This window comes from Phacochoerus africanus, chromosome 15 (assembly GCF_016906955.1).
Source record: "Phacochoerus africanus isolate WHEZ1 chromosome 15, ROS_Pafr_v1, whole genome shotgun sequence".
Classification (NCBI taxonomy): Eukaryota; Metazoa; Chordata; class Mammalia; order Artiodactyla; family Suidae; genus Phacochoerus; species Phacochoerus africanus.
The window spans coordinates 57,541,172-57,566,903 of record NC_062558.1 but is presented as its reverse complement, the minus strand read 5'-3'; the positions used below and the strand labels follow the sequence as shown (position 1 = coordinate 57,566,903).

At 47.3% G+C, this 25,732-nt stretch overlaps 1 protein-coding gene across 1 annotated transcript in view; it reads left to right on the top strand.

Annotated features, from left to right (window-relative positions):
* The window catches only part of SLC35F3 (solute carrier family 35 member F3), a 95,572-nt gene that overhangs the window by 59,651 nt on the left and 10,189 nt on the right, over window positions 1-25,732 (top strand). The window contains exon 3 of the mRNA XM_047762279.1: window positions 19,694-19,913. Coding sequence (XP_047618235.1) covers window positions 19,694-19,913 — 220 coding nt within the window. The remainder of the gene's footprint in view (window positions 1-19,693; window positions 19,914-25,732) is intronic.

Here is a 25,732-nt window from a genome sequence, read left to right as displayed (position 1 = left end):
GAGTTCCCCAGAGAGCTCTGGACTTCTGCAAAAGTCATGAATTTCACATTAACAGAAAAAGTAACTCATTTATGAAGTACCAGCCAGACACTGCACTTTCTCACGTAGTCTCTCCCTTATTTAAATTTCACCATTTTTTCCCTAAAGTTTTTTTGTTTTGTTTTGCTTTTTAGGGCCATACCCACAGCATATGGAAGTTCCCAAGCTAGGGGTTGAATCGGAGCTGTAGCCTCTGGCCTACACCACAGCCACAGCCACAGCAAGGCGGGAGCCAAGCCGTATTTGCGACCTGCACAACAGCTCACGGCAACGCCAGATCCTTTACCCACTGAGCGAGGCCAGGGATCGAACCTGCAACCCCATGGTTCCTAGTCTGGTTTGCCTCCACTGCACCACAGTGGGAGCTCCCTGAAGTTCTTTTTTCTGTATTTTTTTTTTTTTTTTTTTTTGCCATTTCTTGGGCCGCTCTTGCGGCATATGGAGGTTCCCAGGCTAGGGGTGGAATCAGAGCTGTAGCCACCGGCCTACGCCAGAGCCACAGCAACATGGGATCCGAGCTGCGTCTGTGACCTACACCACAGCTCACGGCAACACCGGATCCTTAACCCACTGGGCAAGGCCAGGGATCGAACCCGCAACCTCATGGTTCCTAGTCGGATTCATTAACCACTGCGCCACGGTGGGAACTCCCAAAGTTCTTTCTAAAAAAATTTTGTATTATACTTGATTTACAATGTTCTGTCAACTTCTGCTGTGCAGCAGAGTTACTCAGTCATATATATACACATTATTTTTCTCGTCTTCTATCATGTTCTATCACAAGTAATTGGATATAGTTCCCTGTACTATACAGCAGGGCCTCACTGCTTATCCATTCTAAATGTAATACTTTGCATCTACCATATAATCCAGCAATCTCACTCCTGGGCATTTTTCCAGACAAAACTTTCATTCAAAAATATACATGGGAGTTCCCGTCGTGGCGCAGTGGTTAACAAATCCGACTAGGAACCATGAGGTTGCGGGTTCGGTCCCTGCCCTTGCTCAGTGGGTTAACGATCCGGCATTGCCGTGAGCTGTGGTGTAGGTTGCAGACACGGCTCGGATCCCACGTGGCTGTGGCTCTGGTGTAGGCCAGTGGCTACAGCTCCGATTTGACCCCTAGCCTGGGAACTTCATATGCCGCGGGAGCGGCCCAAGAAACAGCAAAGAGACAAAAATAAAAATAAAATAAAATATTAAAAAAAAAAGATACATGCACCCCTATGTTCATTGCAGCACTATTCTCAATAGCTAAGACATGGAAACAGCCTAAATGCCCACCTATAGATGAATGGATTAAGAAGATGTGGTATATATACACGATGAAATACTACTCTGTCATAATAAAAAGAACAAAATAATGCCATTTACAGCAACATGGATGGAACTAGAGATTCTCATACTAAGTAAAGTAAGTCAGAAAGAGAAAGACAAATGCACTATGCTATCACTGTTATGTGGAATCTAAAATATGGCACAGATGAACCGATCTGCAGAACAGAAACAGACTCATAGACATAGAGAACAGACTTGTGGTTGCCAAGGGGCAGGGAGAGGGAGTGGGATGGATGGGGAGTTGGGGGTTAGGAGATCACATACTCTCTTATTCTGTCTGCACAATAATCCTGAAAGTTCTGCCTTCCAACCCTTATCGGATGTACAGGAACAGATTCACAGAGGTGAATAACTTATACAAGGCACACAGCTAATAGAAGAATGAAGTTTCAGCCTCAGGTCTGCCAGCACCCAGATCCATGCTTTACTGGGGCATGTGGCTTAGTGAGCCTTCTGAAAGGAGGCTTGATGTGCCTAAAATCAAGAATCGTCATCATCAAAATAATACAATGAGAGCTAATGTTTACAGAATGCTTACTTTGTACAGGCACTAATCAAAGCACCTTATACAAAGCGATTCATTTAACAGCCACGTGCCGTGGGTATTATTATTATTCCCATTTTCCAGATGATGAAGCTGAGGCACAAAGAAGCTATGTAACTGGTCCAGGTAACTCTCCTAACCAGTACATGGACTCAGGGAGTCTGGCTCTAGAGCCCATGCCTTCAACCTCATTTTTTAATTATTATTAGTGATTTTTATTTTTTCCATTATAGTTGGTTTACAATGTTGTGTCAATTTTATGCTGTACAGCAAAGTGACCCAGTCACACACACACACTCACACACCCACACACATATATACATTCTTTTTCTCACATTATCATCCATCACGTTCTATCATGAGTGACTAGATATAGTTCCCCATGCTATTCAGCAGGATCTCATTGCTTATCCACTCCAAATGCAATAGTTTGCATCTATTAACCCCAAGCTCCCAGTCCATCCCACTCCCTCCCCTAACCTCATTTTTTTTTTTTCTGCATCTCTGCATTACCAGCTTCAACAAAGGGCTGCTACTGTGTAGTGGAAACTTTTGCCCAAGGATGTGAGGCTTCAGTATCAGAATGGGATCATTTACTTTGACTCTAAGCTTCAGTCATCGGCATTGACTTTGGATCTGGAAAGGCAGTTCCCTCCCTGTTGAGGCTGGTGTAGGGCAAGTCTTCACCTTACCCAGATGTTGAAGGGCAGGGTCTGTACCACAGCATAGACCCCTCCTCCCCCAAAGCCAGTGCCCTGCACCTGTGAAAACAAAGAAGGCAGTAAAAGAACATTAGGAAGCTGAGGCGGTTGAATAGAATCTAGAATTTAATTAGATGCTGAGACTATAAATAAATCATGATATATTAGTACTTTTCAAAGAAAACTCTTTATGACCCTTGCAAGTATAGCAACTATTAATAAAAGCTTTTGAAAGGACTCCAGACTGATCACTGTGTCTACTGTGATTTGGTACAGAATGCTAAGGAGATTTGAAATCTGTGTCTATTAGTAGCATGAGGGATTAGACTCAAGCCGCAAATAATTTTCCTTACATTGTAATCTGTCTTTTTTTTTTTTTTTTACTTATTGACTTTTTAGGGCCACACCTGAGGCATATGGAAGTTCCCAGGCTAGGAGTCAAATCGGAGCTGTAGCTGCCAGCCTAAGCCAGAGCCACAGCAATGCAGGATCTGAGCCACGTCTGCAACCTACACAGCAGTTTGTGGCAACGCCGGATCCTTAACCGACTGAGTGAGGCCAGGGATTGAACCTGCATCCTCGTGGATATTAGTCGGGTTTTTAACCCATTGAGCCACAACCGGAACTCCAAAATCTGTCCCTTTAAATAGAAGGAATGGCAGCCACTTCGGTGGTTACATAACTCATTTTATCTCATTTAACCACCACCCTGGCCCTCGAAGGTTGCTGTTAAAATGCCCATTTTCCTGATGAAGGAATTAAGGACCCCCAAGATTCCATATCTTGTCTGTGACCCCAGCAGCACAAGTAGGGAAGCAGTGTTTAATCTTTGCCTCTCTGTCCTTAAAAGCTATTGTTTTCTACACTGCCCCCCTGATCAAGGCAGTAGGAACCAAAAGTGGTAGATTACTGTCTCTGCCATTGTTCCCTCTGGAGGTCAGTAGCAGCCTCTGGCTTTCCTGATTGTTTGGCCAGATAATTCTTTAATTCTTTTTTTTTTTTTTTTCCTTCCTTTTTCTAGGGCTGCACCCACAGCAGGTGGAGTTCGAAGATTAGGGGTCGAATCAGAGCTGCCACTGCAGGCATATGCCACAGCCACAGCAACACCGGATCCTTAATACACTGTGTGAGGCCAGTGATTGAACCCGGATCCTCATGGATGCTTGTTGGGTTCTTAACATGCTGAGCCACAGCAGGAACTCCAGCCAGAGAATTCTAACCATCAGACTACAATAACTCAGAGGAAAAATGGAGGAAGAAAAAGTGTATTATGCTGAGCACAGTTCTGACATACTGTAACTCTGCTCTAGCAGACACGGGACGGTAAGCTTCGGGCAAATTCCTTGGTTCAAGGGAGGAATTAGCCTCTCACACTTGCAGGAGAGTCTGAAAGGGAAGTGATGCCTTCACTGCCCCAAGTCCAATGTCAAGGGTACAGACACTCATCAACAGAGGAGATGCTGAGGACCAGGCTCAGCTTCCTTCCTTTACCCTGGATGGACTGCAGAGACCCTGGACTCTGATTTTGATGGTATCTTTAAGGACCCTTTAGGGTGGCACGTTAATCAACATACACATTAATCTCTGTGGCCAGGAAGGTGCCAGGCAGCATCTGCTATTCAGTCTCCATGGCCAGAGGCCCACTTCTCAAATGCAGGTGTGTCTCTGCGTGCAGATCTCAGAATTTGTTGAAATGCAGGTTCAAGAGTTCCCATTGTGGCTCAGTGGAAACAAATCTGACTAATAATCATGAGGACACAGGTTCTATCCCTGGCCTTGCTCCGTGGGTTAAGGATCCAGCATTGCCGTGAGCTGTGGTGTAAGTAGCAGACTTAACTCGGATCTGGTGTTGCTGTGGCTGTGGTATAGGCCAATGGCTACAGGTCCAATTCGACCCCTAGCCTGGGAACCTCTGTGTGCCACTGGTGCAGCCCTAAAAAGACCAAAAAAGGAAAAGAAAGAAAAAAACACAAGTGCTGATCTCAAGAAGAAGGCATGAGGTGGAGTTACTGCTCTGGTGCAATGGAATCGGAGGCATCTTGGGAACTCTGGTACGCCAGTTCAACCCCCGGCCCAGCACAGTGGGATAAGGATCCACGGTTGCCACAGCTATAGCTTAGGTCACAGCTGCAGCTCAGATATGATCCCTGGCTCAGGAACTCCATATGCCACGGGGCAGCCAAAAAAAAAAAAAAAAAGAGAGAGAAAGAAGAAGGTGTGAGATGACGTCTGAGATTCTAGGTTCCTAGCAAGTTCTTGGGCAATGCAGCTGCTGGTCTCTGGACCACACCACACTTCAGATCTTGGCTAGAGCTTGGGGGGGAGTTGGGGGCTCAAGGAGGAGTGGTTTCCCCAAATAACAGAGGCAGGTCGTAGGGTTTTTGTGATTAGAGAAACCAGCGTAGTGTGTGTTCGTCGCTGTCTGGCTCTTCTCAATCATGCATTTTCTCACCAGTTGGACGTGGTGCTTTCCAAATACATGTAAAGGCAAAAGGCAAAAAACATCAGGAGCTGGTGGAGGTCCTTGATGTGTGGAGGCTAGAATAGGAGCAGTGGACTCTGAGGAGGGATGAAAGGAACAGGGGAAGCTGAGGGGGTCAGTGGCAGGGGTGACCCCCAGCTGTCCTGGCTCCAGGGAAACAGTGGCTCAGCATCTCAGATTGCACGTGTCTGGGCCTGGCTGCAGGTCTGCGGGCTTGTGCTTCGGTGTCTCAGGATGCAGCGGGCAGAGACCTGTGAGGCCTTGCTTTATCACATCCCTGAAATGTTACGATGCGCGTTCCCTCCCTGTTGTGCTGAGTTTTGACCATGTGGCACATTTTAGAACCGTGACAAGCATGACAATGTTTGAGGCAGCGGATTCCTTCCGAGGCCAGTGGAAGACAGCAGGGAAGCCATCTGGCTCAGATCGGTGGCCTCTGCCAGACCTGTGGGGGTTTCCATTCTGGGCTTTCATAGAGAATATGGTCAGAGAAGATCCTGGCTCCCTAAATCATCTACTTTCTGAACTGTTACCAAGAAATGATGGAAACATGGAGTTCCCGTGCTGGCACAGCAGTAACTAACCCAACTAGGATCCACGAGGTTGCAGGTTGGATCTCTGGCCTCGCTCAGTGGGTTAAGGATCCAATGTTGCTGTGAGCTGTGCTGTAGGCCGGCAGCTGCAGCTCTGATTTGACCCCTAGCCTGGGAACCTCCATTATGCCATGGATGTGGCCCTAAACAAAAAGAAAAGAGAAAAAGAAATAACGGAAACAATTGCAGTACAGGAGAATTCCGGGAGGCTGAAAAGAGAACCCTGACACTCCCCAGTGCCCTGCCATAGATGGGAAAGGGCCCTGCAAAATTGCAGCATGTTGCCCTGGCCCACACTGGGCTGGTTTTAATACACTCAGAGTGCAGTTCTTTGCTGGTGGAGTGGCCCCTGTGATAGAGAGGCAGAAGCAGGTCAGGCTTGATCTATTTCCCTGCAGCCTCACAGACCAGGGCCCTGGGCCTAGGCCTCTGCTCCAGGGCAATAGATGTTTAAGCTACTGGGATATGAGTCCCATAGTCATATATTATTGACTGTAAATGGGTGTTAGAGGTCCCTTGAATGGGTCCTGCATTTCACAGGTGAAAACGCCGAGGCCTAGAGACCCCAACAAAGTCATTTTTAGACTTAGGACTCCAGTGGCTCATTACCAGGTTCCCAGAAAGGACACTCTGAGTAAGATCCTCCCTCCAGACACCTGTGCTGCCCTCAGGCAGATGGGGGTCACTTTCCTGTGAAAACCTGCCCTTTGCTAGAAAATGTAGACTGTCTCTCTCCCAAACAGAGCTGTCTGTACTGGGTGTTTATAGATTCTGGGTGAACAGAAGCAAACCATAAATAGGAATTGCGGTGAGATAAGAAACAGGAAGGCCCATCAGGAACCCTCTGGAGTAAACAGGACCCCAGAGAATGGTAGCTCCTGGGGTGAAGGTCAGAGTCTAGGGTGGGAGGATGTGACAGCAAGAACTCAGATGGTCCCTGCAGTTTTCTCTAAGCTGAGAGACACCCCAAAGCAAGGGCAACTCTCTCTCAGCCATTTTTGAATCCTTAAATCTCAAGGGATCACCAGAGTCTGCTTCAAGGGGATACCTTCCATGTCTGGGGTCAATAGGGCCAAGCAATATGTATTTAGACAGTTCCTAGGGTCCAGTCTCATTTATTTTTAAAAGGAGCTGTTGGCATGTGCCACGGAAATCCATCCAATTCTAAAGAAGTCGATGCTGTTCCTTTGGATGGAGGCAGATCCGGCTGTGTGTGTGAGGGAGAGAGAGACACCGAGAGGAAAATTGTCTTCGAAACACAGCAGACACCTATCCACACGCTGGTCCCCTGGTGCTCTCCTTGAAAAGCTTTGCAGTTAATGTAAATCACTTCCATCCAAAAGAGCACATTTGGAATTGATCTTATCCATAAACATCTCTATCTTTGAAATACAGCAGAATTTCATTTCACCTCTTATAAAATTGCTCTCCTTAGTAACTACCCTGACTTTTCAGCCCCCGAGTTTGTGGCATCTGTGTTTCACTCCAGGTTCCAGATCAGACTGTTCATCTGATGCTGAATTACACAAATCTTTACATCTTTTCAGTTTGAAGGAAGCTGTCTCTTAAAAGCAAAAAAAAAAATGCACTGATAATGCCAGAGGGAGAAACTTTAGGATAACTTCCCTGATTTTCTTCTTTCTGAAGACAAATTATGCCCATGATTTTAAATAGTTGGGGCACAGCTCCTGAAAATAGCAAAGCGCATTGCCCACACATTTGCATAATTAGTTGCAGGGAATATACCCTAAATCCACATGCCCATTCCTGCAAAATTCAGGGAAGCAGATTCCTTATGCTCAGCACTCCACACAGGCCCCTTCCACAATCCCTGAACATGAAGTGGCAGAGAAACCATTGCAACAACAGGCTGTGCTTGGTTTTCTCATCCTGTCCCAGCTGGCTGAGTGGGTGGCAAAGATATTTCCACTCTACCTGGCACATCAGCCACCATTAAGGTTTCGCCAAAATAAAAGTGAATTGGGACTTCCCGTCATGGCTCAACGGTTAACGAACCCGACTAGTATCCATGAGGACATGGGTTCGATCCCTGGCCTCGCTTAGTGGGTTAAGGATCCATCCTTGCCCTGAGCTGTGGTGTAGGTCACAGACGCAGCTCGGATCCTACAGTGCTGTGGCTGTGGCATAGGCCAGTGGCTACAGCTCCGATTCAACCCCTAGCCTGGGAGCTACCATATGACATGAGTGTGGCCCTAAAAAATAACAAAATGAAGCAAAAAAAAGCTGAGTTATGGCTATTTATTCACCAGTATTTTTTGGAGTCAGGTGCTGTCCTAGGTCCTGATGGGCCCAAAGGGCACTAAGGCTCCTTCCAGGAAGGGACCAGTAATCAGTTGGAAGAGACACTGGTGCAAACAGTAATTATAAAACTCCGAGGAGATGTGGGGGTGCTAGCTACAGAATGTTGTGGGGGCAGATTTGCATCGTGCTGGGCAGAGGTGGAAGTCAAAGAAGGAGCCCTGGAGAAGGAGGTGCCTGGGTAAGTCTGTGAAGGGGAGAGGATGGAGAGGCATCTCTGAACTTCTGAAGCCCATGAGAACCAAGTTCAGCCCAGTGCAGAGAAATGCTTTGATTCCTAATGAGGCAGGACCCCACCCCTGTGTTCTGCTGTCTTAGCTGAGCCCTGTGACAGAAGCTCTGATTCCATGTGGCCAGCTTTAGCAGACAGATCACCAGGACAAGCTGTTGCTCATGCTGCTCCAAAAAAGCCCCAGGACCACAGAAGATACTAACAGGGCTCTGCCCAGGAGAGAAATCCCATCTTGCAACAGATGGTCCCTTGGTGTCTTTCTGCTACAGAAAACCTTATATCCAGTCTCGCTGGGTTAAGTGGACTACCACAAGCCAAGATTCTGAGAGTGGCTTTAGTTTGTGCAGTGAATATTTGCATGAGTTCCTCAGGACAAACGGCATGGTGTCTGATATCCAGAGGCTCTTTCAGATTGAGCAGAAATGTACAGCCACCGTGGGGGCCCATCTTTTCCCAGTGACCACTGTACTTCAGCTGGCATTTTAGTCTCTACCCACAAATGGAAGCTGTTCGTCATCCCTGTCTTTGCTGCTTCAGTCCTTACCTTTGGATGGAATCCAGAATTGCTTCACAGTGACCAGCAGGTCAGCTGGGCACCCTGTGGACAGAACAACACTGGAGGAGCAGACACGCTCTCTGTGCCCCTCAGACACTTGTGCTGTTTGATTGTGCGTGAAAAACCAGCTGAGCCCCAAAGAACAGATTCCTGTGGAGGAGGCTGTAAAATTCCTGGTTAGTGAGACATGTATACAATCTGTGTTTCTGAAATGTTCCCTCTTCAAGGCATGGTGAAGGCTGGACTGTTCGGGGGGGAAATCTTAGAGAATGGAATTTTTTTTTTCTTTGTCTTTTGTCTTTTTAGGGCCACAGCCATGGCATATGGAGGTTCCCAGGGTAGGGGTTGAATGAGAGCTATAGTTGCTGGCTACGCCACAGCCACAGTGACGCCAGATCTGAGCCATGTCTGCAACCTACACCACAGCTCATGGCAATGCTGGATCCTTAACCCACTGACCAAGGCCAGGGATGGAACCTGCATCCTCATGGTTCCTAGTCGGATTCGTTTCTGCTGCGCCACAACAGGAACTCCCTGGCATTCTTTATAGGCTGTGAATGTTCTCTGTTCCTCTCACATCCCTTTTCTTTTTGGTCATCACCACTAACATCATGGAAGACCTGTCTTTTTCCGCCCCTAAATGTCTCAGGCATGTGTTTTCGGAACTGACCAAACAGTAAGATAGACAGACAGACAGATGCATGCAATTTCAGATAGATGCACAATTTCTGGACTCAAAGTTAATGAACACTCTACTAGTTGCTCATAAAATCTACAATATAGGAAACCAAGCTATAAAATGATTCAGTATTTTTGTTGTGCTGCAAAATTTAATTTTCCAGATGATCTAAGCAAGTTTTTACAACTTGATTCTCACACACAGGGATACGTGGCTAAGCCTGGATGTGCTATGAAAGGGAAGATGTGTAACATTAAAATGTGCTTGTGGGAGTTCCCGTCGTGGCGCAGTGGTTAACGAATCCGACTAGGAACCATGAGGTTGCGGGTTCGGTCCCTGTCCTTGCTCAGTGGGTTAACAATCTGGCATTGCCGTGAGCTGAGGTGTAGGTTGCAGACACGGCTCAGATCCTGCGTTGCTGTGGCTCTGGCGTAGGCTGGTGGCTACGGCTCCAATTAGACCCCTAGCCTGGGAACCTCCATACGCCGAGGGAGCGGCCCAAGAAATAGCAAAAAGACAAAAAAAAAATGTGCTTGTGAAAAATGCAAACACATTTCACCTCCTTAAGAGCAAGAGTGGCTCACATGGGAAAACCAATTTTACCTAAAATTCCCCCAAAGATGTTTTAAAATTTTCAAGATAAACAAAAGCCTAATTCATAACTCTGATCAGTTGGTCTCTGCTGCTTCTGTCAGCTTAATGTTCTAAATAAATGCAAATGCAAAAAAAAGAAGGGATATAAACATTTACCCAGTAGTTTGTTACTTGTAGCTGGATGCCACTCACACTTTTCCCTATTAGAAAGGTATTATCAAAGAAGACACAAACAAATGGAAAGACATCCAATGAAAACATAATATTGATAAGATATCAGTAATACATAAGGATATATACAGATTTAATGGAATCTCTATCAAAATCTCAAGAGCTTTTTTTTCAGAAACAGTAAAATCCATCCTAAAATTCATACTGAATCTCAAGGGGTACCAAATAGCAAAAAAAAAAATCTTGAAAGAAAAGAACAAAATTGGAGATCACATATTTTCTTGTTACAAAACATAAGTTACAGTGATTAAAACTGGCATGAAATGTGGTACTGACATGAAGACAGACATATACACCAATGGACTAGTGTAGAGAGCCCAGAAATAAACCTCCCATGTACAGTCAAATGATTTTGACAGGGGCGCCAAGACCGTTCAATGGGGAAGAGACGATCTTTTCTACAAATAATACTAGGAAAACTGGCTATCCATATGCAAAAGAAGGAAATTGGATCCTAACTTTATATCTTATACAAAAGTTAACTCAAAATGAATCAAATATCTCAATATAAAAGATAACACTATACAACTCTCAGAAGAAAGCATTAGGGTTTTATGACATTGTATTTGGAAGTGATTTCTTAGATATGACACCAGAAGCACAGGCAACAAAAGTAAAACTAGATCAATTGGATTACTTCAAAATGTAAAACTCTTTTGCATCAAAAAACACAATTAACAGAGTGAAAAGGCAGCCTATGGAATGGGAAAAACTATTTGCAAATCGTATATCTGATTAGGGGTTAATATCCAGAATACATGAAGAACTCCTACAACTCAAACAACAACAGCAAAAAGAAACAATGAAAAAATAAGTAAAGAACTTGGATAGTCTCCAAAGATGATACGTAAATGGCCAAGAAGCTTATGAAAAGATGCTCAACATCACTAATGAGAGAAATACAAATCAAAACCACAACGAGATATCATCTTACAGTCATTACAGTAGCTAAACTAAAAACTAAAAAAAATAATAATAAAATAACAAGTGTTGATGAGGATGTGAGTAAATTAGAACTTTTGTGCACTTTCAGTGGAATGTAAAATGGCACAGCCACTATTCAAAATAGTATGATGGGTCCTCAAAAAATTTAAGTAGAATTATCATATGATCCAGTAATTCCACTTCTGGGTGTATGTACAAAAGAATTGAAATCAAGATCTCCAAGGCGTATTTGTACACCCCTGTCCATAGCAACATTATTCACAATAGCCAAGGGGTGGAAGCAACCTATATGTCCATCAGTGGTTGAATGGGTATGCAGAACATGATGCACACTTATAAAGGAATATTATTGAGCCTTAAAAGGCAGGAAGTTTTGACACATGACACAATATGGATGAGCCTTGAGGGCATTAAGCTGAATGAAATGTCAATCACAAAAGGATAAATACTAAATGATCCCTTTTGTATGAAGTACCTCCAGGAGACAAATTCATAAAGATAAAAGGTAGAATGGTGGCTACCAGCAGCTGTAGGAAAGAGAAGTGGGGAGTTGTTTAATGAGTCTAGCCTTTCTGTTTTGCAAGATGAAAAGAATTCTAGAGTTTGGCTACCCAATAATATGAATGTTCTTAACACCAGTGAACTGTATACTTAAAAATGGTTAAGATGGTAACTTTTATGTTATATGGATTTTGCCATGATTTTAAAAATTCATAAAAAGAAATACAGCAAACAGGGAAAGAGAAAGAGAGACAGCATGAGTTTTTGGATCCAAACATAGCTGCACCTGAGAATCATTTGGAAATTTTTAAAAATATAATGCAATCACATTTTAATGCAAATGTGCAGTAGCAAAGTACAGGTGTATGACTAATGTTTCAGCTATGCATAAAATTTCAAATAATGTGACTCCCTCGAGATTTTAAAAGTTAAACAAGGATCACAATGTCAACTCTGGGGGGCCAAGTGAATTGTAAATGTCAGGTAGCCGTCTTAGCATTAGCTGGCAGACAGAAACACAGTGCTACTGTGGGAAAACAAATCAAGGTTTGTGAATTTTGAATCATGGAACGCAGTCAAGAATGTAATCTTTGTATAAACTGCACCACTCTCTACAGAATCCTAGGCCTCTTACGGGAAGATATGATTGAACGTGTCTAAAGATGAATTCAAGCAATTTGTATTTTAAACAATCCCTGGGATTTCTAAGACTGCTGGTCAGTGCATAGTTTGGAAATGAGTGTTCCTCCATAAAAAGCTAAGCACATCCATTCGTTAAAAAATATTCCTGGAATTCCCGTTGCGGCACAGTGGTTAACGAATCCGACTAGGAACCATGAGGTTGCGGGTTCGGTCCCTGCCCTTGCTCACTGGGTTAACGATCTGGCTGTGAGCTGTGAGCTGTGGTGTAGGTTGCAGACGCGGCTCGGATCCCGCGTTGCTGTGGCTCTGGTGTAGGACGGTGGCTACAGCTCCGATTCGACCCCTAGCCTGGGAACCTCCATATGCCGCGGGAGCGGCCCAAGAAATAGCAAAAAGACAAAAAAAATAATAATAAAATAAAATAAAAATAAAAAATATTCCTTATTAAAACACTATGGGGAGTTCCCGTTGTGGCTTAGTGGTAATGAACCCAACTAGTATCCAGGAGGATTCGGCTTTGATCCCTGGCCTTGCTTAGTGTATTAAGGATCTGACGTTGCAATGAGCTGGGGTTCAGCTTGCAGACATGGCTCAGATCCTGCGTTGCTGTGGCTGTGGTGTAGGGTGGCGGCTACAGCTCCGATTAGACCCCTAGCCTGGGAACCTCCATATGCTGCAGGTGTGGCCCCCCCCCAAAAAAAACATGTTATGGGATAAACTCTGGGAATATAAAATGAAGCAAAAATGGAATGACCACATGGAACTTATGTTCTAGTGAAGAAGTCAGATGATAAAACAAGCAGCTATAATAAAGGGTCCTATGCATATAGTGAGGCATACAGAACATTTTGGGAACACAAATCAGGGCACTTCACTGAAGAGGTTCTATGAGCTGCTACCCAACGGATGGGAAGAAGCCACCTAAAGGAGGAAGAGTGTTTCAGGGGATTGGAAAATCCATTGAGAACGAGAGCAGATAAAGAAAGAGCACTGAATTCAAGTGACTGAAATGAGTTCAAAGTGGCTTAAATTCAGAGTAGGGGTGGGGAAGTGGTGATAGATAATGCACGGTGGGCCAGGGCCAGGTCAGGGAGGCCCTGGTAAGCCCATTGGGAACCTGGCCATCATCCTAAGGGAAAATGAGGCTAGAGGAGGATTTCCTTAATGATAGCATGGAGTATGGAATGGGTTGAATTGGAGGAGAGACAACTGTGCTGAGAAGCTCAGTAATTCTAGTGGCTGTGGTCCAAGTGAGGTGGACAGAGGCACAGGGCAGGTGCTGGTCACAACAAAGAGATACTTAGGAAAAATAACCTGTAAGCCTGGCGATGAATTAGATGTGAAGAGGAAAAAGGAGGTGTTAAGAGTGTTTCCCAAATATCTAGCCAGTAGAAATATGAATCATGGTATCTTAGGATGATTGAGGATTGAGGTGGAAGATGGTGGCATTCATTAGGCAAGGCCAAATTTGAGGTGTCTGGGATGTCCAGGATGCAGATGGTACTGGACAGGAGGAGGGTTTTGACTAGACCACTGGTTGGGCTTTGAAGTCATAACAGTAGATGAGATTGCTCAGTGACTCTTTGCAGGCTAAAAAGAGGGGTAACTAGCAGCAAACCCGGGAAAATACCAAAGAAGTCTTGGAAGGGTGTGGCAAGGCGGGAGGAAACCTGGGGGGGGCAGTGCTGAGTTGGAAGCTCAGAGGGTTGTTTCAGGGCAGAACAGTTAGTGCTGTCAGAGGATTCCAAGAGTGAGGTGAAGACCAGAAGTTGCCTGTAGGATTTAGCAACTAGAAGGTCATTGGCCATCAGTCTAAGGGTTTGGGTGAGTGATGGAAGCTGATTAGAGTGCGCAGACGAGCGAGTGAGGCCACCAAGGGACACGAGTGCAGATTACTCTTCTAAAAGTTTCTGAAAGGAGGGAAAAGAGAGGAAAGGGGGCTGACAAGATGCTAGCTTTTGCCTAGGGAATGGGTATTTTAAAGTTAGTGAAGCTTGTGCATATTTAATGGAGGTGGAAAGGATCCAGGAGAGAAAGACGGGATCATTGCTGTTCATTAAGGAGTGAGCAAAAGCTACAGGTCTGGCTCCACCACTCTCTGATTGAACTTGAACTTGAGCACATCGTTTCATCTGTCTGGGCTACAGCACGCTTATGACAGGGAACTGGCAGGGTTTCTCTGTATCTGTGGTTTTCAAACTGTACCCCTCCAAGCTGTCTCCCATTGGGAGTGAGGGCACTCCCATTTCAGTTGCAACCACAGCGACTTGACCTCTCCTGTGTTTTTAAACAATTTTTTATATTTAGCAATTTCATACTAAGTGGACACACCTTGGAAAAACAAAATAGTAGTGAAAGACATCCCATTAAAACCCAGCAACTCCCGCTCCAACACAGCTTCTCTCTCAGTCACTCCAGATTCTTGTGGATATTTTCCCCTGGTATTTATGCCATTTTACCTAAATTAAATTCTTTTCTCCATGTTTCTGTTTTGTTTTGGGTTTTTGTTATTGTTGTTGTTTTGTTTGTTTTTTTCTTTTTCTTTTTCTTTTTTTTTTTTTTTTTGTCTTTTTAGGGCCACACCCGCGGCATATGGAGGTTCCCAGGCTAGGGGTCGAATCAGAGCCACAGCAATGCCAGATCTGAGCCGCATCTGCAACCTACACCACAGCTCACAGTAATGTTGGATCCTTAACCCACTGATCAAGGCCAGGGATCAAACCCGAAACCTCACGGTTCCTAGTCGGACTCGTTTCCGCTGCACCACAACAAGAACTCCTTTCCTCCGTGTTTCGTAAATGTAAACATACATTGCTTCTTTTCCACCTCATCCCCACCTCACCTGAGTCTGTTCCCTCCATCCTCACGCTGGGCCAGTTTGGGGTTCATTGTGTCTATGATCAGCGTACAGATGTTACTCACCACCTCTGTCTCCTTTTGTGAACAGCCTGCATTTCTCCTGCCAGCGATATTTGCCTCTTTTCTCTCTCATTTACCTTGATTTCCATTCTTGATTGCTGTTTTCCTCGAAATGTTCCACCATCTCAAAAACCTGTCCACATGTGCCCTGTGCTTGCTTCATCAGGAGACACCCCCCACCTCACCCACCCCACTCCCGCCATTTCCAGAGCCTTTTGCGGCCCCCTGTCTGCCATCCTGGAGCAGCTTTTCACTCTTGCCCGTGGTGGAACCTGTCCATGGCTGCCCTATCTTCCTCTTCCTCGGTCTACACCCTGGTTTTAGTGCAACCCATCCTTCAGTGGCTTTGGAGACAGTGTTTTGAGTATTGCCTCCCTAAGAGTATCTTTACCCTCCTATTGGCTGGATGGATGGTTGGCTGGCTTTCAAATTCTGCCTTGAAAAATATTGTTCCTTGGCAAATGTTAAGGTCATCACTGTCTAGCTTCCATTTTTGTAGTTGAGATGCCTGGTACTATTATGAGTTCCTATCCTTTGGCCTGTTTTGTTTTACTTCTATTGGGAGGTTTTTGGTTTGGGTTTTTTTTTTTTTTAGGGCTGCACCCACAGCATGTGGATGTTCCCAGGCTAGGGGTCCAGTCGGAGCTGCAGCTGCCGGCCTACACCACAGCCACTGACATTCAGGATCAGAGCTGTGTCTTCAACCTACCTCACAGCTCATGGCAATGCCGGATCCTTAACCCACTGAGCGAGGCCAGGGATCAAACCCCCATCCTCGTGGATACTAGTCGGATTCATTAACTGCTGAGCCACAATGGGAACTCCTCTGTTTCTTATAGTTCAGTATGGGACTTTCTGGCCTGACCTTCTCTCTTTATCTTTTCTTTCCTTCTCTTTCCCTCTCGCTCTCACTCTCACCTCCTCCTCGAGATTACCTTGACTTTATATTCTCACTCTTAATTTTTTTAATTCGACTATTCTATATTTAATTTGCAATTTCAACTTCCATTGTTATAGCTATTTTTTCTTGCATTGTGGGGACCATTTCTTCTCTCTCTAAGGATATCATCTCTTCCCCAACCCCAACTGTCTAAGTTCTACCTATCCTTCAAAGTTCAACTCAAAATCTTATCTTCTATGGGACTTTCTCCCCTCAGTCCAACTCTCTCTGCCAGACAGGAATTCCGTAGTGTTATTATAGGCCGCACCATCTAATAGGTGATTTTATTTAAACCTGCATTGCTTCCTTTGGCGGAATCAGTTTTATCTCCCTAGTTGTACCATAATCTTTTCAAGAGGAGGGACTGTTTACTTGGTCTGTATCAGCTGCAGTGCCTTGTCTAGAACTATGACTATAACAGGTGATAAATGAACTTCCTGATTTGAATTCAATGACAGGAGTTCCCGTCGTGGCACAGTGGTTAAGGAATCCGACTAGGAACCATGAGGATGCGGGTTCGATCCCCGACCTTGTTCAGTGGGTTAAGGATCCAGCATTGCTGTGAGCTGTGGTGTAGGTCACAGACGCGGCTCAGATCCCATGTTGCTGCGGCTGTGGGGTGGGCCGGCGGCAACAGCTCCAATTAGACCCCTAGCCTGGGAACCTCTATATGCCGTGGGTGTGGCCCAAAAAAGACAAAAAAAAAAATGAATTCAATGACAAACTATCTTAATCCCACCCAGCCAGGCTACTCCAGTCAAGGTTCTTTAAAGAGTACCAAGGACATAGGTAGTCATTAAATAATATGGATGTAGAACTTGTAGATTTTTACAGTGTTCCCTTTCTTTTAGTGTTTCACTGCTAACGCAGCAGTGGTACATTTGTGGCTTACTTTTATTATGTCTACCTTGAAGCTCTCAACTTAGATTTCATAGGGAAACCCGAGCTTTCTTTTCTCAGTCATATTTCGTTGGTTTAGAAAACACGTAATTGAATTTTATGCACTTGAAACAACCAAGAACAATTAGAGACAAACACAGGATATCTACCGTACTGTATTCTTGGTGTATCAGGGAGAGGTCTCTCTTGGAGTTCCTGTCGTGGTGCAGCAGAAACGAATCCGACTGGGAACCGTGAGGTTGTGGGTTCGATCCCTGTGCAGTGGGTTGGGGATCCAGTGTTGCTGTGAGCTGTGGTGTAGGTCGCAGACACAGCTCAGATCCTGCGTTGCTGTGGCTGTGGTGTAGGCTGGCAGCTGCAGCTTAGATTTGACCCCTAGCCTAGGAACCTCCTTATGCTGTGGGTGTGGTCCTAATAGAGCAAAAAAGGAAAAAGAAGAAGAGGAGGTCTCTGGCAGAGATGATGTCATCCCTCTTGTGTCCCCTTGCCATGGGGGGGGGGGTTCATGTCCCCCAGCCAGCTGACATGGATTAGTGCACAGTCTTTGGTCTTAAAACATGAGGCGCTTGGCTCCCTGGGTTCTCATTAGAACTGAGATCCACCACCTGAGCTGTAATCCCCCGACCATGAGTCCTCACAGGCCAGCCATGCTCTGCTGGGCCCAGAAATCAATTTTGTCTCTAGGATGGACACCTTCCCTCCTCCCCACTTCCAGTCAGCACCTTGGGCTGTCACTACCCCACCGTGTCTGTATCCCACCCACACTTCTACATCCATCACACTCAGGCCGAGGCAAACATAGATTATCGGTGAGGTGTCCAATTGACTTGGCATGGCCCCTGACACAATGGGAATCCTTTTTTATAATAGTCAAGGGAGACTTGGAAATCCTCCCTGTGTTCTGTCCCTTTAAGAAGGGTAACCTCTAAGTTTAATTAAATTAGATCGATATCAGAGTTCCCATTGTCACTCAGTGGTAATCTGACTAGTATCCATGAGGATGCTGGTTCGATCCCCAGCCTTGCTCAGTGGGTTAAGCATCCGGCATTGTGGTGAGCTGCAGTGTAGGTCACAGACACGGCTCAGATCTGACATTGCTGTGGCTGCGGTGTAGGCTGGCAGCTATAGCTCCCATTTGACCCCTATCCTGGGAATTTCCTGGGAGTTCCCATCATGGCACAGCAGAATCGAATCCGACTAGGAACCATGAGGTTGTGGGTTCGATCCCTGGCCTTGCTCAGCGGGTTAAGTGTTGCCGTGCGTTGTGGTGTAGGCCAGCAGCTGTAGCTCCGATTAGACCCCTATCCTGGGAACCTCCATATGCTTCGGGTGTGGCCCTAAAAAGCAAACAAACAAACAAACAAAAAAGAAACTTCTGCAGTGTTTGTGCATCTCTTCCTCTCTAAAGATGCTGAGCTCTTGCACCTGTTCCTTCCTTCTGTGCCAGCCTCTCAGGCGGCATGGAGACAGGACCTTCCAGCCAGGGAAAGAACAAACTCTAAAAGTGGCTTCATGGGAGTTCCCGCTGTGGCGAAACAGGGTCAGCGGCATCGCTGGGGCCCTAGGGCTCAGGTTCAGTCCTTGACCCGGCACAGTAGGTTAGGGATCCAGCAGTGCCACAGCTGCAGCGTAGGTTGCAATTGCGGCTTAGATCTGATCCCCAGCCCAGGAACTCCACATGCCACGGGGATGCCAAAAAAAAAAAAGAAAGAAAGAAAGAAATGAAAAGAAAGTGGCCTCATGGAGAAAATGGCTAGGCAGTTAACCCTACTGCTGTCATAGCCAGAATGTGTTCAGTGTGCCCAAGACATGGCAGCTGCTGCCTGATCCCAAAAGCCATTCCATTTGGGGGCAGATTTTTAGAAAATACGATTCAGCGAGTGCTCTTCCAACATCTGCCCCCCTGGGAAAAAAAGACCTAGAGGTGTATATGTCTTCTTAACCAAGTGCCAGAAGCCCTTGGGCAGTCACTTGGAATTGGGGCGTCTTCAGATCAGAGGGTCCCAACATTGCCTTCTGCCGGAACCATCCCTTCCAAATCCCAGATGGACAGCAAGACTAATCCACCACAGCCGAGCCTCAAGCAGCACTTTCTTCAGTGAACTAAAGCAGTCGATTGAAGGGCTGTAATAGAAAGATGCTGATGCAAAATAATCATAGGGAGTTCCCATGTGGCTCAGCGGGTTAAGAACCTGACATAGTCTCCTTAAGGATGCGAGTTCCGTCCCTGGCTTCGCTCCGTGGGTTAAGGATCCACTGTTGCCATGAGCTATGGTGTCATCACAGATACAGCTCAGATCTGGCGTAGCTGTGACTTCGGTGTAGGCTGGCAGCCACAGTTCCGATTCGACCCCCCCCCAGCCTAGGAATTTCCCTATGCCACACCAGTGGTCCTAAAAAGCAAAAATTATAAAATGGTAATAAAAGGGCCCCACCCCGTCCTACATCCACTAAAAAGTAAACAAACTTGGGAGAGGGGGAGAAAACGATGCCTGGACCCAAGAATATAATAACACTGCTTCTCTTTCCTTGTTTTAGGGAATGCTGTCGATTTTTTGGAGACAATGGCTTGACTTTGAAGGTGTTTTTTACCAAGGCAGCACCCTTTGGTGTTCTTTGGACTCTCACAAACTACCTGTACTTACATGCAATAAAGAAAATAAACACTACGGATGTCTCCGTGTTGTTCTGCTGCAACAAAGCGTTTGTGTTCTTGCTCTCGTGGATCGTTCTCAGGGACAGGTTCATGGGAGTGAGGGTAAGTTCCTTATTCTCTGTCTTCCTCCCTCACTCGGTCATGCCAACCAAAACCCGCCCATCGGCTTGCTTAGCTCCATGTGCTGGGCTGTAAGCGCCAGCCGCTGACCACTTCCCTTGTGATTTGCAGCAGAAAAGGAGCCCAGCCCAGGGCCCCGGTTCTTGCACACCTTCTTGCTTGCGACCCATTCTAGATAAGCATTCATTTAAAGCACCTTTCATTTCAAGCATTTCAACCAGGGTTCCCTGGTGCGTGCAGGTCGGGGGCCCACCTGGGAGGAGGGAGCTGGGCCCTGAAGCCCAGAGCGAATTGCTAACATGGTCCCTCTATGCGAGTAGGAGGTATCCGCAAGCCAAAGGCGTTTCCGCATCCACATGGATGTGCAGTTTTGCTGGGCCCTTGGTCTGGACCGTGTGTTCAGTGCCGAAGCAGGCCGGACGCACTTCAGACTGTCCACACTGTGCAGGGACAGGAAGAATGGAATGCTATCCCTGAAGTACTCCCTTTTAAAACAACTGAGACTGTGTAAATTCCACTGAAGTCCAGTCACATTTAGCGAGTCACAAATGCGCTATCAAACAGCAGCCGAGGAGTTCCTGTCATGGCACAGCGGAAGCGAATCCAACTAGGATCCATGAGGTTGCGCGCTCGATCCCTGGCCTCCCTCAGTGGTATAGCTTGCAGAGGCAGCTTGGATCCCACACTGCTGTGGCTGTGGTGTAGGCCGGCAGCTGTAGCTCCAATTCGATCTTTAGCCTGGAAACCTCCACATGCCACGGTGTAGCCCTAAAACACACACACACACACACACACACACACACACACACAACAAAACAGCAGCTGAAACAGAGGGACTAGCCCTGGATAAAAGGAATAGGTGACATTTTGCCTGGACACAGCATCCTGCCAGCTTCTGTTTGTCTCCCTCTGGTGGCCAGGAGCTGCCACTGCTCGTCATCACCTTGCCTCAAACAAGGACATAAAGAATTGGACCAAGCAGCTAGTGCTCTTAGTCAGAGCATCACTCACTCCGTCCTGCGCCCTCTGGTCATGCAGGCTAGCTTGGAGGCTAAAAGTCCCTTTGAAGTGTGGTCCAGCTAGAGTGAACCTTGCTGGCACCAGGCCCTCTGCTTAGTGTCCTCTGCTCACTGTCCTGGGAACAGTGACATCACCTTAACGGTGGATTCACGCCCACCTAGTTACTCAAACAGCAGTGGGACATGAGTCAACTGTTGGGTCATATTTTTAGCTTTTGCAGCCGGGGGAAAATTTGTTTTGAGGCTTAGTGTTAATTTTGGAATAAGAACTCACCGTGCTCCGACCCAGAAAAGCTTTGAGCAGATAATCCAGGGAACACATCTCCACAAGAAATGCCATCTGGCCTGCGGCGATCTGTCCAACAGCCCACCTGACTGGACACTCCAGACTCAAATGCCCCAGGGCCCATGGTGCCTTTATTTTGATGCAAAGAGCCAGGAGGATGCATGGAGATTTGATGGCATGATTCTGAGACCAAAGCCAATTCCAAGTGACACCATTGCCAGGAAGCGATGCTTCAAGGTTAAGTCTGCATCGAAGCAGCAGAAGACACAATGTTTTCAAGGTTCAGAGAAAGAGAGGTGAAAATACTGAAACCGTCCTGGACCCCCGGAGAGTAGAGGTGGCACACCCAGCTCTTTGCCCGGATGCTCTTTAAGAGGGCTTTCCCCCAGCATCCCTGAGCTGTGATTCAGTCTAGCATCCTGGCCACTTGATCTGCGTGGCCCGTGCTGACCACTGTAGATGGAACAAGGCTGTATGTTGAAGCCTTCAGCACTAGGCCAGCACTGAAACCAAGGTCCAAGGAGCCGGTGTTGTTGGTGGGATTTTCTAACCTGTAAACACCAGGCAGTCATGGGTCTAATGATCGTCACTCTCCTCAGAAGTAAGTGGCCTGTCACCTAAGGTCACCCACTCCAAGTCAAGGTGGACTGTCTTCTCTCCCTTAAGCATCAGAGAACCAGCAAAATCGGTAAGACGCCAGCATGGCCAGAGTGACCAGACGGTCCCCACCTTGGTAAAGAGATGGAGATTTGAGCCCAAGATCAGCTTGAACCCGAGTTCTTGGAGACTGTCTCAGACTGCTGGTTTCAGCTGGCACCTTCCACTGAGCCCTTTCCAGAGCTGGAAGGAAACTGACTCTATCCCCGAAGGCTGAGCACACACATATCAAGAACAAGACAGAGGCCCAGCACTGCATGTGGAAGGGATGACGGCGAGGGTGTGCATTACCGAGGCAGTAACTTGGCTTACAAGGGTCACGGTTCCTGGAAAACATCAACAGGGCCAGGACACGTGGACCAACCAGAAAGAAGCAAATGTTCAGCCTCGAGTGCTGCAGAGACTGAGGCCACTTACAGCATCGGATGTGGCTGAGAAGAGCCCAAGCTGGCCCCCTGGTCAACCTTGTTCTCGAGCTTAGGTGCACTTTTCACGCGTTTCCCAGCTCTCTAGGCTTGGGGGCCATAATGCAACAGGGAGGTGCTCCAGCCCAGAATGGCGTGAGGAGGGTTGAGTCCACTCTTAGAGGTTCTTGGGCTTTGAACTAGTTATTTAACGTCTCTGAGCCTTAATGACCTCATTTTAAAATGTTAGGGAGTTACCATTGTGGCAAAGGTAACGAACCCAATTAATATCCTTGAGGATGTAGGTTCGATCTCTGGCCTCACTCAGTGGGTTAAGGATCCATTGTTGCCGTGAGCTTGGATCCTGTGTTCCTATGGCTGTGGTATAGGCTGGCAGCTGCAAGTCCAATTTGACCCCTAGCCTGGAAACCTCCATATGCCATGGGTGCAGCCCTAAAAAGACAAAAAGTAAAAAAATAAAATAAAATAAAATTGTTAGTACTCATCTGATAGCATAGTTGTGAGAACAAAATAAGGTGATAGCTACACGTGAAAGCCAATTAATGTTCTCTTTTCTCAGTCTTGTTACTCTTCTAATTCCTTCTCCATTAGCAGGCTCTGATGGGTCAGTCCACTTCTCTGGTTGACAAAGTCAGAACCTGATGCTTAGATGGAGTTCCCGTCGTGGCTTGGCGGAAACGAATCTGACTAGTATCCATGAGGTCGCAGGTTCAATCCCTGGCCTTGCTCAGTGGGTAAAGGATCTGGCATTGCCATGAGCCATGGTGTAGGTCATAGGCATGGCTCGGATCCCGCATTGCTGTGGCTGTGGTTGTGGCTGTGGCTGGCTCCAATTGGACCCCTAGCCTTGGAACCTTTGTATGCTGGGGGTGCAGCCCTAAAAAGACGAAAAGACGAGAAAAAAAAAAAAAGAAGCTGACACGTAGGGAGCCATGTTTGTGTGTCAGAAGTCGCAGTAGAATGAGAGCAGGTAGAATTTGGGGGGCATGAAGCATGGCCCCCCTGAAGCCAAAGCCTACCCAGCTGTGGTCAGCAGCTGGACAGTGAAAGGGCTGATGGGCTGCACCACCATCAGAGTCTCAGAGGTTCCAGCAGAGACTTCTAACTAGGAGGGACCAGCAAGGAGCAAGGGGGCCAGCTGTGACATGGCCCCCGTGGCCCGCTGGCGCCAACAGCACATTCCTAGGGGGCTGGACGTTTTCCAAGAGCAGGTCCCCTCTCCAAGCAGACTCCATCCGTGGTTTTCATAATTACATGCTTGCCGCCTTTCACAGGGGCCCTGAACGTCATTGATCTGACTCCAACTTCTCTGTCGGCGGCCGGCCCCCACCATTGGAGCCTAGCCTGGGGGAGGGCACGCAAAGCACAAGGAGTGTGGGGGAGCACTGGTGGGGGGGAGGGCTCACGGCCCTGCAACCCCTTTCCAGTCTCTGAAACAAGAGGGGCGAACTAGAAGATGTCTGAATTCCCCCAGACTCTCGGAGTCGGTGAGAGTAGTCCAGGGCTCAGGAGGAGAAGTGTCAGGGGAAGTATATCTAAAAATTATTCTTGCCATTCCCTAGTGACCTAGTGGTTAAGATCTAGCATTGTTGCTGCTATGCCATGGGTTCAACCCCTGGCCTGGGAATTTCCATGTACCAAGGGTGCAGCCAAAAAAAAACTTAAAAATCGATGGCTCGGGAGTTGCCCGGTGGCTCATTAGGTTAAGGATGCAGCATTGTCACTGCCGTGGTGAGGATTTGATTCCAGGCCCCAGAATTCCCACAGGCACTGGGTAGAGCCAAAAAAGAAAAAGAAAACCTTAAAAATTAGACTGTTCTTTACCTTTTTGGAACCGCCCCAAACTGTAAAATCTAAAATGCATCACAAACAGGGTTCCGTTTAGCAGAGGACACGCAGCAGGAGTGGGGAGCAGAGCTGGTCTGAGGATGGCTCCCTCCTCAGTGCTCCCTTGGTGGCCCGTCCCTCTGGGCCTGACCACCGATGGGGAGCAGTGTGGCCGAAGGGGGTACGGGCATGTCAGTGAGCTGCTGGGGCTCAGTGCAGTGTCCCGGGGCCGGCCGGTGGTCACCATGGATGACCTCACAGCAAAGCTATCATTAAGAGGTTAAGTGGCAACACGCCGGCTTGGGCATCCCCCATGCCCACGTCTTTCTCCTCTCCACCCAAGGGAGAGATCGTGGCTTTCCCCTACCTTGGTCCCAGGCCACAGTCACCCATCAGTCTGGATCCCCAAGTCCTTGTTCAGCAGGACCCACGGGGGAGGTGGGGTGGGCAACAGGAAAGTGTGGGAAAGCAGGGGCGGGGCGAGTGGGGACATTCCGTCATCTTTACTCCATCCTGGACTCGGCCCCCTCCCCAGGGAGGCCCAGCTCTAGATGAGCACCCTCCGAGACCAGGACACACAGGACTGGCCCTCCTGAGAGGTCGACCCAGCGTAGGAAGTAGGTAGGGAGCATTTCCAAATGGGAACCCAGAAGCCCAGACATGTTAGGATGTGAAATACAAACTATGCACTTACTTTTTAAACGAGTTCCTTGTGTGGCTCAGCATGTTAAGAACCCTACATAGTGTCCGTGAGGATGCGGGTTCCATCCCTGGCCTCACTCAGTGGGTTAAGGATCCAGGGTCAGCACAAATTGCAGCGTAGGTCATAGATGCAGCTAGGACATGGCTTTGCTGGGGCTGTGGTGTAAGCTGGCAGCTGCAACTCTGATTCAGCCCCTAGCCTGGGAACTTCCAAATGCCGCAGGTGTGACCATAAAAACAAAAGAGAGAACTGGAATCTTCAAAGGGACTTCAGGCTGGGGAAGGGGCATTGGAAGCGAGGTAAGCCACCAGCTTCCCCTCTAGTGTGTTGGTCAAGCGCCAGGCTCGGGGCTGGGAGTCCTAGCAGGGCTGCTGGTGCCCAGAGAGTGTGCCCTGTGGCTGGGGCAGTCAATCCTGTGACTTGTGGGAATTTCCTGTTGTGGTGCAGCAGTAGCAACCCAACTAGTATCTATGAGGACACAGGTTCGATCCCTGGCCTCACTCAGTGGGTTAGGTATCCAGTGTTGCCATGAGGTGTGGTGTAGGTCGCAGATGCGGCCCAGATCTGGCATTGCTATGGCTGTGGCATAGGTTGCAGATGCGGTTCAGATCCTGCATTGCTGTGGCTGTGACGTAGGCTAGCAGCTGGAGCTCTAATTTCACCCCTGGTCTGGGAACTTCCATACGCCATGGGTATAGCCCTAAAAAGCTAAAAAAAAAAAAAAAAATCCTGTGCCCTGTGGCTGCTGGGACCGCCCCCCGCCCCCCAAAAGCAGAAGAAAACCTGGAGGTGTGAACTGGGAGAGAGGGGTGCTTGACCCCACCTCCACCTGGCAGAGACCCCACACCCCACTGGCCTGGGTGTCTCAAATGTTGGCTGGAAGA